General features: G+C 34.7%; 1 protein-coding gene and 2 non-coding genes across 4 annotated transcripts in view; 1 reads left to right on the forward strand and 2 right to left on the reverse strand.

Annotated features, from left to right (window-relative positions):
• Positions 1-1622: 1622 nt before the first annotated feature.
• On the reverse strand, positions 1623-1695 carry Trnav-cac (transfer RNA valine (anticodon CAC)). The gene has a single exon. It is a non-coding gene; the product is annotated as a tRNA-Val (tRNA).
• Positions 1696-3343: 1648 nt separating this feature from the next.
• Positions 3344-18523, reverse strand: part of LOC129745317 (mitogen-activated protein kinase p38b-like) — a 31659-nt gene continuing 16479 nt past the window's right edge. The window contains exons 2-7 of one of the 2 annotated variants that reach the window (XM_055738308.1): positions 7395-7728; positions 6892-7126; positions 4229-4308; positions 3915-4069; positions 3763-3860; positions 3344-3704 (exon numbers count right to left, since the gene is read on the reverse strand). In XM_055738308.1, coding sequence (XP_055594283.1) covers positions 3634-3704; positions 3763-3860; positions 3915-4069; positions 4229-4308; positions 6892-7126; positions 7395-7728 — 973 coding nt within the window. In that variant the 3' untranslated portion in view covers positions 3344-3633. Of the gene's footprint in view, positions 3705-3762; positions 3861-3914; positions 4070-4228; positions 4309-6076; positions 6157-6891; positions 7127-7394; positions 7729-18523 lie in introns of both variants that reach the window. The other variant, XM_055738307.1, reaches the window with a different exon arrangement.
• Trnaf-gaa (transfer RNA phenylalanine (anticodon GAA)) lies at positions 4901-4973 on the forward strand. Its single transcript has one exon. It is a non-coding gene; the product is annotated as a tRNA-Phe (tRNA).

Here is an 18523-nt window from a genome sequence, read left to right on the forward strand (position 1 = left end):
ACTCACTTTTATTATTCTTTGGGACTCAGACATAAGTTCTGGCTGTGGAAGTACGATAAGTGATAAGTGATAAGTGAAACAAAAATCGTTTAATGGAATATGTTCTAGGTTGTCATAATAAATCGTAGGACATGAATTTTTCGGAATTTGGCAACTGGTAAGGTCTGGAGCACAATTTTTGTTTGTTATGGGACTGTTATGCGAGCATATTCGAGACCTTTTTCAAATCTACACTGCAAAAAATCCACATATTAGGAATATGTGTTAGCCTTATAGATTTTTGCAATGTGATTCCCATTTGGAAAATACGTGCCCACACATATAGAATTCAAGATTATAACTTTTATATGCGTCACATAAAAGTTAAATCCCACACTTAAATATTATAAGCCTGCATTGTACTCAAACGCTTGCCTGCTTGGAGGCGTTTTCATACTTGTCTACTCAATGGCGTTTTTTTGATCAAAGAGTTTTTCGGAAGAAAAAATAAATTAAAGGGTTTCGGTTTTCAAGAATTATTTATTTTCAATTCTGCTTCATAACGACGACTTCTTCATTATGGCTAACAAATTCTCCTGGAACACGGGATCGACGAATTCGGCGGACTCCTGGTTCTGCAAAATACAAAAAATAAAAACTATTTTCAATCATGCTAGAAATCAATAATTGATATCTGACCTTATTCTCTCGACATCCGCTCCACATCAATGCAGTAGTCATATTCCTACGGGGGAGAAGAAAAAAGATCGATAATAATCCAGTGTTATTTTCTTTATTGAGTATTACTCACCTAATTATTGTGTTTAAGAACTACACTTCACACACAACTTTTTTTTCAGGGTGGACATTTTGAACACGTGAAAATTTTCAAAGACGAAAATTATAGAACTCATTTATCAATAACATATACATTTCATATTTTGAATATGAATTTTATGTGTGACATATGATTGTCATATGTAGCATATGGAATCTAAGTGTAGAACAATTTTTAAGGCTTATGTGTAGGGAAACATACATCCGAAGTGTGGATTTTTTGCAGTGTACTCTCATAACAGTCCCATACAGAATATGGTTTGCTCACCAAGCTACCTTCTAAGACTTAAATTTGATCATTTCTGAACTTGTAAATGTGAATTCCATATTGTAAGTTGAATCTTATCATGGTTTTGGTTGTTTCTGGTAGTTTTTCTCACAGGAAGCCCATCCTTCCTTTATCTTAGCCTGCCTTTCAAAAACTGTAGTTAAATTTACTGTGTTATGTGCATAATTCGACATCAAGTGAGTTGCATCTTGTTTAAATGACTTAAAGCAATAAATCAAAGATCATTTCACCGAAAGAAACATAGTAAGGTAACTACATCCATGGTATTTCACATATGGGACTGTTATGCGGGTATATTTCATATGGGACAGTCGCTAGTTGATATTTTTTTCGTAATTTCTAGAACAAAGTCTCTTTTTTATTGTTTTATATTGAAGTAAAATGTTCAAAATGACGAACTGTCAGGTTAGATGAAAAATGACGAAAATTCATATGGGACTGTTATGCGAGTAGGGGCACTAAAATTGATTGAACTTACCAAATTATTATTATAAAAAAACCCAAACTGCCAAAAAACTGTTTCCGCCCGGGTTCGAACCGGGGACCTTCTGCGTGTGAAGCAGACGTGATAACCACTACACTACGGAAACTGATGAAAGGAACTTGCTCAAAGCTGTACAAATCATTTGCCTGCGAATTTCCTAGTATAGCCTTATTGTCCCAATTATCTGACCTACCGGACCTGTTGAATCATCACAAGTTACTTTTAAAATAGTTTAAAAGCCGGCGCTTTACTATTTTGAACAAATCACACATTTTCATGAATCACTCGATGCAAATATAAATATGTCACACTACGATGTATCAATGTACCAGCAACATATGAATTAACTGAAACTTAACCGAAATGCAAACGATGCGACGCGATTTCAAATACATATGTCCTATACGTCGCATCACTGCGTAATACCACATCCCGGCAATGTTATTCAAACCGTGTGGAGCACATCTCTCAGATTTCCCCTTTTTTTGACAGGTTTAGGCTTTTTTCCTCAGATTTAAGCATTCATCTCCTATGCTCTCAAGGCAAAAAAAAACTTAAATCTGAGGAAGCTTTTTTCCACGAGATTCACGAGCACATATTGAAAAGATGTTGGTCACACGATACATAGACAAATCGTGTAACGTTGCAGGGATCTGGTATTATTGTATCCATGTCACTGCAACATAGTATCCGTGTTTATGTTGTACTAGCATAAACAAGCTTGCATACAATATGCAGCAGCTTTTATGTTTGAGCAAATGGAATATTTCAAGAAGGCTTTTAAAAGCTTCTTTCATAGCGTACCAACTTTTTACTAAAGTCGTAAAACGCCAAACTAGGAAAAACAAATAATTTTTACATAGGAAATGTCGACACAAATTCACTGAATAACACAGAATAGTCAATATACATGGATGCATGTCAATATAATAATTTGAAATTATTTTTCGTGTTTCAATTTTAATTTTCTGTTCATGTATAACCCTCATCCTTCCAGATTTTATTTACCCGTTAAGCGGGCCACAGACTATACAACATTTGTACAAATGCGATGAAATTTGATGAAATTTTGTCGCTGTGAACACGATTTGCATAGTGTATGGCACTGCTTGAATGAGCGCCCAAACGGTTGGAGTAAAATCGGTCCGGATCGAAATATGTTGTACAAACCATCCTCCCAGCCGGGGTGGAGATGGTTTTTTTTTTGTTGCTGTTACTGTTTTCGCCAGCAATCGTTTGTGTTCGCGTGAAATAAGTTTGTATCGTGTGTGGGCGAGCAAGAATCGAACAATCGTCGTGTAATCATCGAATTTGTACAGGCCATTTGTGTAGTCTATGGCCCGCTTTACAGTTCTCGCCGTCTCTCAAAAATTAAAGTTTAAAAAATTCATATTGACACTACAGCGGATTAGGGTTATTGAGCAGTATTCCCTCAAAAAAAAGTTGCTTAGCATTCGTAAAAAGCATGCTTTTTTTGTTAATGGGTATTAGACAATATTAAATGGGCATCAATTAAATCAAAATTTACCATTAAAGAGTAACTTTTGGCTGCAAGGGATGGTTGCAAATTTTAAAACATATTTCACTACATACTTATTTGAAAAACTAAAATGACGTTAAAGTAAAACATAGTATTTTTAAATTCTTTTAAATTGGTTAATGTGTTGAAGTTTCAGAACACGAGATTTGGAAAAAAAATGTATCCCTAAATATGTATTCTATCAGGTGATATTAAGTAGAGTGAAATGATACAATTATTTTAAATTTTGTTTTAATTTCGACAATACATCAACAATAATGTTGCTAATTTGCTTTAAAAAAATTTATGCTTATACAAATCATTTGTAATACAATATGTAGTGTTTTTAGAACAAATTCCCTGCCAATCAATTCCTTTTTTGTTGCCTTCCTCGTAGGTTAACTTGAGAGTTGTTATATAGTAAATATTTCCCGTATCTGCTGCAACTATAATGGCGTGTAATGTGCTGTCTTCTTGGGCTAAGGATGGCTATGTTGACAATCTTCGCTGTTTTTCAAAACAACATTACTGCTGTTCGCTTCCGACATGAGCATGCTGCTGGGGTACAAAATTGACCACTTCTTGAAACACGAGTTCTGGAATGCGTAAAAAAGGTTAACACAAATGCTCCCATTCTATCTAAGATGCATATACCCTTCCACTTCTCAACTGGAAGTTCCATGTCTTCGAAGCTTTGATCATAAAGCGTAGAAGTTGGTTCATCTGTTGGATCCGCATATTTTTCCAGGTACCTAAAATAGTTCCAAGGTTAAAAATGGTTACAAATAATCACCTTTTGAACTCACGGATGAGCCAATGCCTGTTCGGCAGTTATTCGCTTATCTGCATCAAGTTCCAACATCTTCTCCAGTAAATCAATTGCTAACGGATTTGCACCACGGAACACGTCACTAAAGTTTCGCTTCTCAGTTTTCGGGAGGGACCGAATGTAGTGCCTTGCCTAAATGATATAGGGATATAAAACATCTATTAAAGAGCATACCTCAATTTGGAAACTACTCGACGTGTTCTGGTCTACATACTAAAGATGAATCGCTAGGCTAGTGATAAACTTTTCTCCTGAATAACAATACATACATATAATTATAAATGTTCATACCTCCTGGTTTGACATCTTTTGCATAAGCTCTTCATTTGGCACTCCGCAAAAGAACAAAATTCGCGTTAGTTGATCAATATCTACGCAAGCATAACGCATGGTGACAAAATTTGACATTTTATTTTTGAGTTAAGGTTTAACTGAACGTAAATGTTGATTGTATGTCTGAAATAAAATACAGCATCGCTATCTCGTCTAGCGCATGAATAATATTAGTTATTATAACTAAAATAATGTTATTCTCACTACTAAAATAATGTAAGATCTGTTAGTAGTTATTTCGATAACGTTACAATGAATATTTCCAATGGTTCTCGATGTTAGAAACAATTTTACAAAATGAAGCGTCTCGCAATATAAAATATGTAGGTAATTTTTTTTTGAAATTTTTCTTTTATGGGGTTTAAAAATTAAATTCTGTATTTCGTCGAGGAAACATACAACTGTTTCAGAATTCGGAGCTTTTAAATCAATGAGAGATTTGGTGTTTACGTCCATTGGATATCTCAAATCAGAACAAATTTTATTTAGTTGGAAAGCTTTAAGGAAACATTTCATCGATGAAATATTTCCTCAATACTTTATATCATTTCATACGTTTAAAACTTAAAAGTTTACCACCTCTGAGTTTAGAAAGTGCAGTTTAACTTTATGAAACCCAGCAAGCATGAAGCCGAAATAGCTCAGTTGGGAGAGCGTTAGACTGAAGATCTAAAGGTCCCCGGTTCAATCCCGGGTTTCGGCACAGACATTTTTTTTTTGTCAGAAACCGTTAGAAAAGTTATGCTTATTAACTGTACTTTTGTAGATTTTTAACTTTCTTTGCCTTACTCGAACGAACGGGCGTGTTTTTTTTCCACATCGCACTTTGTTCGGCCTTTGTTCTGCTCCGCCATCGCTGGTCTTTCGATGACCTGAGCTAATGCTGATTATTCGATGCCGTTTGGGATTCATTACGTTCATTTATTTCAATTTACCTACATATATTTTTATTCCAAATAATAATTGTAAGAACCGTTGTTTTCAATTTACCTACAAGTCAGCATATATTACTTAAAATTGGTCCGATTGGGTGAACAGCTTTAAAAATATGATTCTGAAATGTTAAGAAACTATCACTCACTTATTTGAGGAATGAATTAAGCAATAGTTTGTAGTAATAATCGGAAAACTGCATGTGATTTCAGTAGCAGGACAAATAGTTGAGGTCTTTTATAAAACCAATATCAAAGATATTTAAAAAAGTGAATTTTTTTTACCAATTGTTCATAATCTATGGTCGCAACATAAAATGTTTATCTTAACAAACTATCAAAAGTGAAAGTAAAAAAACTTATGATTTAATTAAGCTCTCGTTTGGTATAATGAACTGTCGAGTAAAAAAAACAGATCATGAAAAACGATGTGCGTACTGTCTGCTGTTTACTATCAAGAACAGAAGTGAACTCTACTCTAGATCTCTGTACATAATTGGAATCGTTTACCGGTACGATGCCAGATAGACTTGTAGAAGATTGTGGCAAACCGAATGTTCACAGGCGTAAGTTTACAGCACACAAGATCCAAAAGCGATAATAGGTAAACAATTACCCATGGAAAGAATGTATCACTACATCTATATTACAGTGAGGCTGTGAGCAACTTCTTGCGAGTATGCACTGCACTCATTCGTAAGCTCAATTAAATATAAATTTAGCTTTGGTGCCTGTAGCGATTCATCGATGTTGGTGTAGATAACTAAACTGACATTACATATTATGCCCTACAGGAAAAGGTTAATAATTGCGTAGAACAAGCAATCTAAAGAGAAAAACGTTCAATAGGTAATTATACTCGATCATTACTCACACTTTCGGAAGAAATTTTTGCCATGAACTCCTCGTTTGGGGTTCCCAAAATCTCCATTATAAGGTTTAATTGATGTATGTCTGTATAGAAATATTTGTTTTCAGGATAAAATTGCGGCTTTGAAAGAAAATTACAACATGACTAATGATATTTGGTAAATGCGAAACAATGATAGTAGAAAATAAAATGTTTTCCAATGATGCAATAATGTGAGGACTGTTAGCTACCCATTACAATTCGCTAATCGTACGATACTCTAAACTAAAAAAAACTACGCTAACAAAGATCTAACACCAACGAAAAATGTTGAGATTTCTGGATTTATTTTCTTTAGATGAATCAAATAAGTACGTGTTTCTAAGGGTAATGTAAATTGCCAATTACCAAAAATTAACAAAAAAAAATAATTTTGAATAAGTACACGAGAATGACTTGTGACAAAAGTCAATCGTCACATCGCCTCAAATTCATTCTTCTTAGAAAAATCGTTTTATTTTTTTTAAGAAAATAATAACTAACTTTTAAACCGGTTTAAGATGTACGTACAAATTAATTGTTCCAATAGAAGAAATTAATTACAGAATTCGAAGATCAATATAACGTGACCGTCAGAACTCAAGAATCATATAAAATTTTGAATTCCAAATAGGTACTCTCAACTGTATATATTGTCATTGATTATGGAAAGGACGATGTTCCTTATCCAGAAATGCATCATTGAAAGAATAACTGTCCCAGAAGTTACTAAACGAACACGTGATAAACTGACACAAAACGAAAGCAATTAACTAAGGTGCATTGTTTGAAAAGGATACGGTCGGTTCCGGGGAACAAAGTTCGTCCGGTCAGCAGCTCCGCCATGATGCAACCGACTGACCAGATGTCGACGGTTTGATTGTAGTGCATCCAGTTTAGCATAATTTCCGGTGCCCGGTACCATCGCGTTGCAACATAGCCGGTCATTTCATTCTCGGTTGGTCGCGCCAGACCAAAGTCTAATATTTTTAGTTCGCAATCTTCGTTGACTGCAATGTTGGATGGTTTCAAATCCTGAAAGAAAGAAATAAAGTTTTTTATATGATTTTATTCTCAGAGCACCGGTTAACCCTGTATAGGTCAGTTTCAACTCTGCCAGTTTTCGATGCAGAGAGGGGAGACATACAAGTGTAATAACGTATAATTAAGCTTCGTATGCAATCTTTTCGACTCTAACGTCGTGGTTATAGTATGCACGCTATCAGCACACAAATGGCAATCACAAACGCGAAGAATCGTTCTAAATGTTTTTTTTACTATTGGAGGCCTGCCACTCGCTTACCCTATGAATGATTCCTGCGCTGTGAATGTATTTAAGGCCACGCAATATCTGGTAGACTAGGAACTGTACGTGGTCATCCGAAAGCCGTTGGGTCCGGATAATGTTATTCAAATCTGCCCCCATCAGGTGCGTGACCAGGTAGACCTGCTGGAAGGAGTCCAAAGTATTTCCACCGGGATGAAACACGTCCAACAGGCCGATGATGTTTTCGTGGTTCATGTGCTTCAACATGCGGAGTTCCCGATAGGTTCGCTTGGCATGAACGGCCGATTGGAAGGGACGGGCTAGTTTTTTAATAGCCACCTTTGCGTTGTGCTGGCTGTCGGTAGCTGAGCTGTAAAAATGTAAGAAAAAATCTCCACTAATTATGGTTCTGAGCAATCATTGTCGCGTCGAGTCTTTACTGGTTTCGTAATGTACAAACTAGACCAACTCGAAAATGGAATTGAAAAGTTTTTTTTTGAATTCGTTGTATGTCCTGTAAATACTGGTCAAATTCAAGTATTTCAAGGTTTATCCAGCCTACAATTTTACGGTTAATTTAGAAACCTATTTATAGGTAGGAGAAAAATGTGATTTTGTTTAAAATATCGCCAAATACCTAAGTATTCTAAACATAATTTATTATTTGAAAGTGTTCTATTAATTAGCAGCAAATGAACTCCCTTCTCAGATAAAAATCTCGAACTAAGTACTCGCAGAGATATACCGCAGTGTTTCCCTGGATGATTACTGTTACCATTGCAGGGCTGGTAGCGGTTTGACAATGAAAAAGTAGGGACTTTAGTGACCAAAATTTGAAAAAAAGTGACCAAATAGTGACTATGTAGAACGAAAAAAGTAACTTTGAAGTACAAAAAATGTGACCAAAACAGGCCCATGCGAAGGACCCGTCCAGGGGGGACTGATAAACTAAATTTTGGAAACATATTACAATAAATGTTTCAAATTTTCGATAAGTCAAGAAAGTAAGAAATAAATTAGTTTCAAAAGAATTTCTTAGCAAATTTAAAATTAAAAAAAAATCTGAATTCCAACATAAATGTTCAATCTTGTACAAAACTTACCATGAATAGATGTTAGGAAAATGATAATAACTGTTAATTTTTATTCATCTAAATTTGGAATTCTTTTCTTCATTTTCAACTGGAAGTTTAGTGAGAAATTCCGCTGTAATTTTTTAATTTGAACAAAAAATATTTAATCACGATTTAAAATGTGAATTACCGATTACTGAATAAGAAATGAATTTTGAACAGAGTTTATTCAATGTTCGATGGTTTAATTTAATTTGATAAAAAGAAGAATATATTTATGATTATTTTAAAGTGCCAGTTATATAAGCCAGACATAAACCTTTAATGAAATAAAATCCTCCAGTTATCAAAATGTCATTTTTGAAGCTTAAATAATAACTTCATGTTCAACTACACTGACACAGAAATGTTAGAAAATGAGTAATTACGTGAATGATTAAAACTGATGAAAAATTCAAAATAATGAGTTCAAAACTTTTGTTATTAATATTGAAAGCACAAATCAAGTACAAATTTAGTTAACATTGCGTATTAAAATTTATTTTTAAAGTTGCTACTTAGAAAAATTTTTCAAACTTTTTAGAATAATTTAAAAAATCATGATCGATCCAAAAAACATGATTTCATATAAAAAATATTAATAAAAAGTTTTTAAATTTTCAATCGCGGGTTTTTAAGCTTTAAATTACAAGCTCTGAGTATTTTGTCTCTTTTGATTAAAATATTGGGTCCTGAAAAAACAGAAGGTTGAAATTATGGTTTATTATTAAAAATTTAGAGTTAAAGGCTTTTGGTTGAAGAACACGAAAATTCAGAATTTAAAAACAAGGAAACAATATTTAAAAATATGTCTTTAAAATTTAAAAGTTTAATTAAAAAAAATTCGGCAAGTTGATTAGAAAATTTAAAAAAAACTGTACAGTAAAATTCGGTAAATTTATTTGAAGATTGAAAAAACAATATGGAAATAAAAAAGATTTTTAAAAACATTTCAGGAAGAGTTTTTTCAATAAACATGTTTCATTATAACCATTTTGGTGCTTATTTTTTAAATTATTGATTTGGTAAATAGTGTCCTAAACTAGAAATTTTGTCAAATTCGGCCGAACACATTTAGTTTTGGTGATAAAGAGTTTATTACTATTAAAATCAAACATTGCTAGATAACTGATTATGGAAAAATGTCATTACAAGTATTTTTGACATCACAGCAGAAAGTGTAAAAAAACCTGATTCTATTTAAAACTTATCAATTGATTCAATGATTTTGATTTGAGTTTTTATTAAAAAAAAGTGCAGAAACTTCTCTAAAGAATTTTAATTATTTTCAAAAGTCTTTTTTTGTGGCGTTTGAATAATTATTTTCAAAAGTCATTTCAATAACAAAAGCTGATAGAAATATTGCATACATATTTAGATTCGGGGAACCCAAATTAGTTGATATTACCGTTTAAATTCATTGCACCTAAGAAAAATGTAAATTTTGTGGCCTTGTGTAAATTTTTAAAACCCTTTTTTAAGTATTTAGAAGAACAAAAAACACGAAATAAAATTGAGTAATAAATTGTTTTTTTAAAGAATTCTTCATATCAACATAACATTTCTTATGACATTAAAAGTTTTTTTTTAATAAAAAAAAAATGGTTCGTTTCAATCTCAATCTTAGTTACACTTCTTAATAAAAACCTATTCTAAAGACGAGATAGTGTTTTTGTATATCAAGTTTTGAGTTCCAATACAAAAAATTGATTGAACTAAATATTAAAATCTACAATCAAAGTTAGTTTCAATTCATGAACGTCAAATAATATCGTAGATCGAAATGTCTCAAGCCAAGAGTGATTTATGCCGAAATTCCGCCGGAGGCGAAAAAAAATTCTAAATGACTGATGAAGTAATTTACCGTTACTACCGTAAATATTAACACGCGCAATTCAAATTACTCTTTCATTGGTATATTTTCGGTGAAAAAAGTGACTTTTGGTGATAAAGTGACCATTTTTCGGAAAATAGTGACTTTAGTGACCAAATGATGAAAAAAGTGACTTTTTAGTGACTGACCCAAAAAAAGTGACCAAGTCACTAAAAAGTGACTCGCTACCAGCCCTGCCATTGATATAATGCGGGAAGCAAATTGATTAGTGCCGCTTTGATCTGTCCACCTTGTTGTTCCATCATATCACTAATAATTCTACTTAGTTTTAATAAATATACCGAAATGCCAATTCAAATTAAAATTGAATAGGATATTAGCTGGGATCGAAATTAGATATTATGGTGAACAATGAAAATTTTTCAGGAGTTTAAAATCTGAGGTCTGATTAGAACGAAGACATATCAGTTAAGAGTTATTTGGCCTCAATTACCCAGAAAGATACAATCAAAGCTTCGTGAAAGAATTTGAGCAAAAAAATATGTTCAGGAAAAATGTATAACGAAATACTCCAACGTGATGCAACAGTTTCCTGCATATTGATGTTTACATGCATTATAAATGAGTTCCTGCTATAAAGTTTAATATTTTGATCAAATTACTTTCGCGAAAGTTAAATTCATATACAAAAGGAAACATCTTTTCCAAAGGGGAGATAAAGGCTTTTAGAGCACCTTAAGGAAGCCGCTTCTTTACAAAACACTTAGAGCAAGTTCACTGGTGTTGAAAAAAAGTGGTAGAAATTTCGACACTTGTAGCACATTTTGAAAATTTTACCATGCTAAAATGTTTTCAACATCTTTGGGCGTTGTATTTTTTTACAGCACTGTTTCCATTTCAGCCGTATGTGATAGAAATCGAGCTATTTTTGCATCACAGCATGCGAAAAAAAAAAATGAAGACCGAAATGAATTGAGGATCTTGAAAACATTTTTGCATGGTAAAGTTTTCAATATGTGTCACAAGTGTCGAAATTTCTACCACTTTTTCCCAACACCAGTGAACTTGCTCTTAAAATGTGTATAAGTTGTATCACTGGATCGTGTTCAGACTTCAGACACTAAAAGAGGTTCATTCCTCATTCCATGTCCGGTTTGAAATTTGAAAAGTTGTTATTAACGATTAAAAATGCATTTTAAAAACATTTGCCAAAGGTTGAAAATCAGCCAATGGGTGGGTCAAGTTGAAAACCCTCTGGGGCATAATAAGTTTATTTTTAAATATAAGCATGTAAGGTGTACAGAGGTACTAAAACCACTGACCATACAGACTGGACACTCGATTTCGTTTGTTGGATAATTTTTCCAACAGTACGCAATGTCGATTCCAGATTTCGCATCGATCGATTTGAAGGAATGCTATCCCAGTTAGAAAGTGTCACCCAACTCAACCCAACACCCAACAATAGCCGCCAAAAAGTATAATTTGTATAGAAATGTGTTAACAATACATCGAAACATACTATAAAATCGTTATTTTTTAAATGCAGTTATATTTTTTTTTGTACAAATTCGAAAACATGTTTTTGAATAAAATGTGTTTTTTTTTAAACGAAACAATGAATAACTTAAGTAATAGTCATTTGAACCAAAGGTTCGTGAAAATATAGAAATCTCGCCTGAGCTTTCATTACGTCGTGTGGAACATCTTAAGAATTCACAGAAAACTGCTGAAAAGTTCATCAAAACAACTTTAAAATTTGTATTTTACATATAGAATATGTTGTCCAGGCTACAAATATTCTAAATGGAAAGAAGTTGCGTCTAGTGTATGTCAGGTTTTGTATTTTTTTCGTAATAAAACTCTTTGTTTACATTTTTTTTCATACGACGTAATGAAAGCTCACGCGAGAAATCGTGTATAAGACAGGGCTGTGCTTTAATTGTTTTAGTGTAGGATATTATTTTTTATCAGATTTAAGACTTTAGATTTCGGAAACTTTAAGCAACAGCTTGACGTAGAATGAATTAAAAACTTAACACTTGCGATGTAATGCTTCGTTCCTCAGGCCAATTCAAAAGAAATACACAACAACAGCAACATTGGAAAACCAATGTCTTTTTGTGGTGAAACACAGATATAACTCTGCTCAAAAACGTCTCACGCTGCCCAATTATTTGCTTTTGCATAAAATAAATATGAAATATGTATATCGAACACTAAATAATTTGACGTCGAAATTTAAACTAGTACAGCCGAATCTGGATGTTCGAGATACCTCTATAGTGAGAGAAAACATCATGTCTCAAGTTTGCAAAACACAAAACCTCTTCAAATGAGAGTGTAAAACCTCTATAAGCTAGAGTCGTATTCCCGACTAGACCAAGGAAATTAAAGAAAATAACACTTTTGTACCATATTGAAACTTACTCAGAAACCTTCGAACTGATGCATCAACTGGAGACAGGTGCATTTTTATCAAATACACATTGAATAGTTGCATTTCCAGATCACGTTAATGCATTTCTATGTTGCTGATCCTCTATAAAATAGAACCTGGTTAAGTTAGAAACCTCTTTATGCGAGAAAAAATGTTCAGTCCTTTGGACTCTAACCTATCCAGGTTCGACTGTAGTTAGTTTGGTGTTTAGTTATGTCTATAATAGTTTCATTATTAAATTTATAACATTTGTGTTATGCTTGTACCTAAGTGTAGCAAACTTGCGGAGAGCGAAAAAAATAGATAATTCGTATTTCTCCGCAATTTGTTAAAAAAGCGATTCAAAATTCGTTTGTTTACTAATGAACGAAAATAAGCGTTTATGAAATAAATCTATATCGAGACTCTTAAAAAAGTACTCCCAAATTTTGAAATAATTTTAAAAATATTTTTGAAACTCCGTGAAAAAATTTCAAACATGTCCATTTTCCCGGTGAGGTACCGAAATCCCGGTTTTTTCCCGGTTTCCCGGTGACGTGATGAAATTCCAAAGTTTTTCCCGGTTTTCCCGGTTCGCTAGCAACCCTGTGTATCCCATCGTCTGTGACGCTTCAAGGACGCACATCGGAAAGCATCAAAGAGTCAGCTGACTTGTTTGCAGATTTTTTTAGCAGCGTGTATAGCCCAGTCACTCCTGATTGTAATAATGTGTACTTTGATACACTTCCTAGCTATGACATCATTCTACCGCAACCCGTTTTCAGTGAACAAGAAGTTCTAAAAGTGCTAAATTCTCTGATCCCTCGAAAGGATCTGGGCCTGATGGGATTCCAACATCGCTTGTTGTAAAAATAGCTGCTTCGCTTGTCACACCGCTGTGCATGATTTTCAATCGATCGATCTTGGAAGGTACTTTTACTACTCTGTGGAAAATCGCAACAATCTCACCGATCCATATGTCAGGAAATACTCATCGTGTGGAGAATTACAGGCCAATATCGATTCTTTGCTGCTTTTCCAAAGTGCTAGAAATCCTGATATACGAGAGAATCTACTCAGCAGCCTCACCAATACTCACCGATGTCCAGCACGGATTCATCAAGAAACGATCAACCTTGACAAACCTAATGATCTATGCCAGCGATTTGCATTCTGCAACAGGTAAAAAACTGCAAGTGGATTCGATATACGTAGATTTTGCTCAGGCTTTTGACAAAGTACCTCACAGAATCGTAAGAGAAAAACTTGATCGATATGGATTTCCCGAGTGGGCAACTAAATGGCTGTATTCGTATCTGCTGAATCGTCAAGGCTTTATAAACATTCGTGGGACTCACTTCTCCGTATTCGACATGCCGTCTGGTGTTCCGCAGGGTAGCCATCTTGGACCGCTTATCTTCGTGATTTTTATTAACGACCTGGCAACATTCCTTCAGTCGCCGAAACTGCTGTTTGCAGATGATCTTAAAATCTACCGGACCATTGATTCGATATTGGATTGTGTTGCGCTTCAGGAGGACGTCGATCGATTATTAGTATGGTGCGGATTACACGGTATGGAGGTTAACGCCGAAAAATGTGTATAAGCTTTTTTAGAACTAGAGCCTTTGTTGTCTACGACTACGGTCTAAGGGACACCTCTCTCGAAAGAGTAACTTTTATTAAAGACCTCGGAATAACGTTTGACCAAAAGCTCTCGTTTGTTCAACACACCGCGACCACCGCAGCCAAAGCCTTTGCTTTGCTCGGCTTCCTGCGTCGGAATACACTCAGCTTTGAGGACCCGTATGCTCTGAAAACAGTTTTCTGCTCATTGGTACGCAGTACGCAGTGTTCTGGAATATGCGGTACCGGTCTGGGCACCCTACCACTCTGTTCACAGCGAAAGACTCGAAAGGATTCTGAAAAAAATCCTCCGCTACGCCCTGCGACGATTGCCATGGCAAGATCCCGTACGGTTACCACCCTATTCTGAGAGGTGTGCCTTGCTATCAATGACGTCTTTGAGAAAAGGAAGAACTTTTCTACAGCGCAGTTTTCAATGCTGTTTCTCACTTGTTTGACTATCATGTTATAAAATCTAAGTTTAAATGTGCAATCCGTGACGTCACCTAACATAATTTCTATGTAATTTAATTATAAGCTAATCTTAAACAATCAGTCTGTATGACAATAGTCAAAGACTCCAGAAATAAATAAATAAATAAATAAATAAACTTTCAAAAAAATATAGGCAATTTCTTCAACAAAATCGGGCTAAACAGGTACATTTTTTCTACCGGGCATTTTTTTTGTTACATTTTGCAGGTTCGCCACCTACCGTCGGTATTGCGAACCTGCAAAATTTGACAAAAAAATTAGCCACAAAATGATCGAACTTTTGTTCTAAGTGTCATGTCAGTGTGATCAGTGCTAAAACTATGCACATACTTATACATTACACTATCCTTGCACATATTCACATATATATTTTTCAACATTTTTCTCCGACTACCGCATACAACAAATCTCTCACGCGCCTTAGCGTAGTTAAAGATCTAGTTGTCATGTTCGAGCAACAACTCTCATTTGAAGACCATAGTTAATAAAGCTTCCAGATGTCTTGGTTTCTTATTTAGAATAACCAAGCATTTAAGAGGCATTCAATGCCTTAACTCGATCGTCGCCATGGCACCCATATTCGGATGACGTGTGTATTTCCTGGGAGGTCCCGTCACGTCACATCAAAAAGCATGTGACGCTCTCTCACTCAACTTAGCCGCTCAGTTGAGCCACACGTTACAAATAGTGGAGTTCTCCCTGGTTGTTTTCTTGCTCAGAGATTTTCTTTGGGCCCGGCAAGTAAGACCGATGACGTAGTAAATACGATGCGATGCGATGCGGCGAATGCGATTCAATGCGGTGAACCACATTCGATGAAAATGTATGTAAATCGCTTAAACCTGACATACTCAACGCGGTGAAGCAGATGTCAATTTGTTCCGCCGCTCGAGTTCGCATTGGCCGCGTTCGCCAATTCGCATCGCATCGCTCTCACTATGTCATCGGCCTAAAACAACCAAAATGAGCGTGACGACGAACGTGTAAAAGTATTATTCCGATTTCCGTGTACTAGTACGATCAAAACTTAGAGTACTGTTCGGTAGTATGGAAACCTCAATATAATAACTTAATCGAACGTATGTCGAAAATATTCAACGCAAATTCATATGAAAACATATGAAATCTTATTGGATTTGAAACTCTGTCTTCCCGTCGAGCCGTGTTTGATGCATCTTTCACATCTGACATAATACCACATCATACCAGTATCATATTACCTGTCCACAAATTTTAGAACTTTTGAATTTTAAAAATAGGCCTTGAAACTTTTGCTCTCACAATCTTTCCTGGTTGTTCCGCATGTATCCACTAATTACGGTTAAAATACACCTCTCATAAGAACAATTCGAACGTTCAACCGCGTTTCATCAGAAATTAATTTTCATATCTCCCGAAACACACTAAAATGTAAATTTCGCAGAGCACTTTTATGATCATAGATTTGAGAGAAAATTGTATTGATTGCATTGTGTGATAAATTTTAGTACTCGATGATTTATCATTTGGATTTAAATTGTTATCTGTTGATGCAAATGGTGAGGGTTTTTACGCGCATATGAGACGGATTCAATATTTTTCAGATGGGCTTTTTCCCCTCCAATAAAGATAAAGATAAAAATTTTACACACATAGGATACAGTTGCGTTTAAAAAACAATGAGATCGCGCAAAGCAGCGCACAACCTTTCAACTTTGACAAAATGCCATTTCTCTTACAATTGATATTTTTTCATGAAACTTTCCCTTTTATAAACTTTTCATTCAGAGAGTGTCGAATATTTGGCTTTGGCAGGCACTAGAAAGACAGATACAGCTATTTTAGAAAAAGTAGAAAAAATTGAGATTGCCTAACAAAATTATATGCTGTAACTTTGACAAATTTTACGTTTCAATCTCAAGGTATTGCGGAATTATGTAACAAAGTAGTTCTAGTATATGGCTAATTTTTATCAAGATCTACGCGTTCAAAAGTTGAAACAGTTTGAATATGAGGTTGTTTTCGGGGTTAAAGGCGATTTCATTCGTATGGACAGAATCAACAGATACAATCTGTGGGAAAAATTGAAATTTGCAAGAATTTAAAGCATTTTGAAAACGAAAACATTCCACTACGAAGAAGAGAACTTGAAAACTTTGATTCCATACATACAAACACCAAAAAATAACCAACCTCGTATTCAATATGCTTTAATTTTTTATCGCGTTTATATATTTTGATAAAAAAAAAATTTGGCCACATACCAGAATGTACTTTTATACATAACCTCACTAAATTTTGAGTTGAATTTTCTCAAATTTCCCTACTTTTACTATAACAGCTGAATTCCTCTTCCTAGCGCCCGCAAAATCTTCGAAACTCATTTAATGAAGAGTTTATAAGTTTATCTAACTGGTGTGAAATTTTCATGAAAAATTTGTGAAAGAAATGGCATTCTGTCAAAGGTTGTGCACTGCTTTGAGCGATTTAATTCTTTTTTGAACCCAACTGTATATTATTTTTCTGCTGCTTTGATTAGAGTTTAATGCGATTTGCTGTATTGTGGCCAAGCCCGCTTATGGCCACTCGATATTCCCCTTGTTTGTATGCACCATTACAGGAAATAAGCACTGGTGGAATATACCTACAAATAAAAAGCAGAAAGCAGAGCGTGCCTAATCTTTCAAAACTAATGATGCTCTTCATGCCGTTAGTCAACAAGTTGAAATAAAAACGAGTTTTGACAGTGAATACCCTAAATTAGAATGAAAGTGAAACTTCAGGATTTATGTTACATCATGTTGCTGTGTATAATTGTAGATCAAGATGATACATTACCAAGACTCATCTGCACAGACTTTTACAAGATACGTATTGAACAGATTGTTTCCCTGGTCTTCGGGGCTTGGGATTGAGTTTTTCCTTCAGAAAACGGAGATGGTTGTTTTTTTTTCTTAGAAACATAGACCTGATCAACCTAAGCTTACACTCCTAGGCAAAACAATCCCTCAATCGAGGTGTTTCAAGCAGGGCTCGGAATCGTCGAAAGGGAAGAATGAAATTGAAATTTCCCTTTATTTGTCTCACTCCAACAAATTTCAATTTCGAGGAGTTCACTTTCATTACTCGAATGAAAGTGAATCCTCTCATATTCTCGTGGGGGCAACAGATTTCTTGATGTGTTCGGATGAAGAATCACTGTCTGATCACAGACATATATCATTTGATATAGTGGGAGAGGTTATAATCAAGGACGTTTATAGAGATCCCAGGAACACCAACTGGAGTCTTTACAAACACACACTTGAAGCTTGCAATCCTTTGTTGGAAACGAAAATACGAACAACAAAACCGTTAGAGAAAGCTTCAAACAGTTTCACAAATAAAATCATATACGCTTTCGAAGCCAGCTGCCCACTCAAGGAACGTGTTTCAAACAGGAAAGTTCCTTGGTGGAACAGACAACTAGAAAAGTTGAGGAAAAAAACAAGAAAACTTTTCAACAAAACAAAAGCTGACTCAAGCTGGGACAATTATCGTAAATCCCTAACAGAGTACAATAAAAACATTCGAAAAGCTAAGAGGAGTAAAGTCTGCTTCATTTAATATTGGAACAAATTCTTTTGCTCATTGTGGCGCTCCTAGTGGACGGATTTGGAAACTTTTTTCACCCACGTGTCGGGAAATTCATTACCTTTCA

This window comes from Uranotaenia lowii, chromosome 2 (genome assembly GCF_029784155.1).
Source record: "Uranotaenia lowii strain MFRU-FL chromosome 2, ASM2978415v1, whole genome shotgun sequence".
Lineage (NCBI taxonomy): Eukaryota > Metazoa > Arthropoda > Insecta > Diptera > Culicidae > Uranotaenia > Uranotaenia lowii.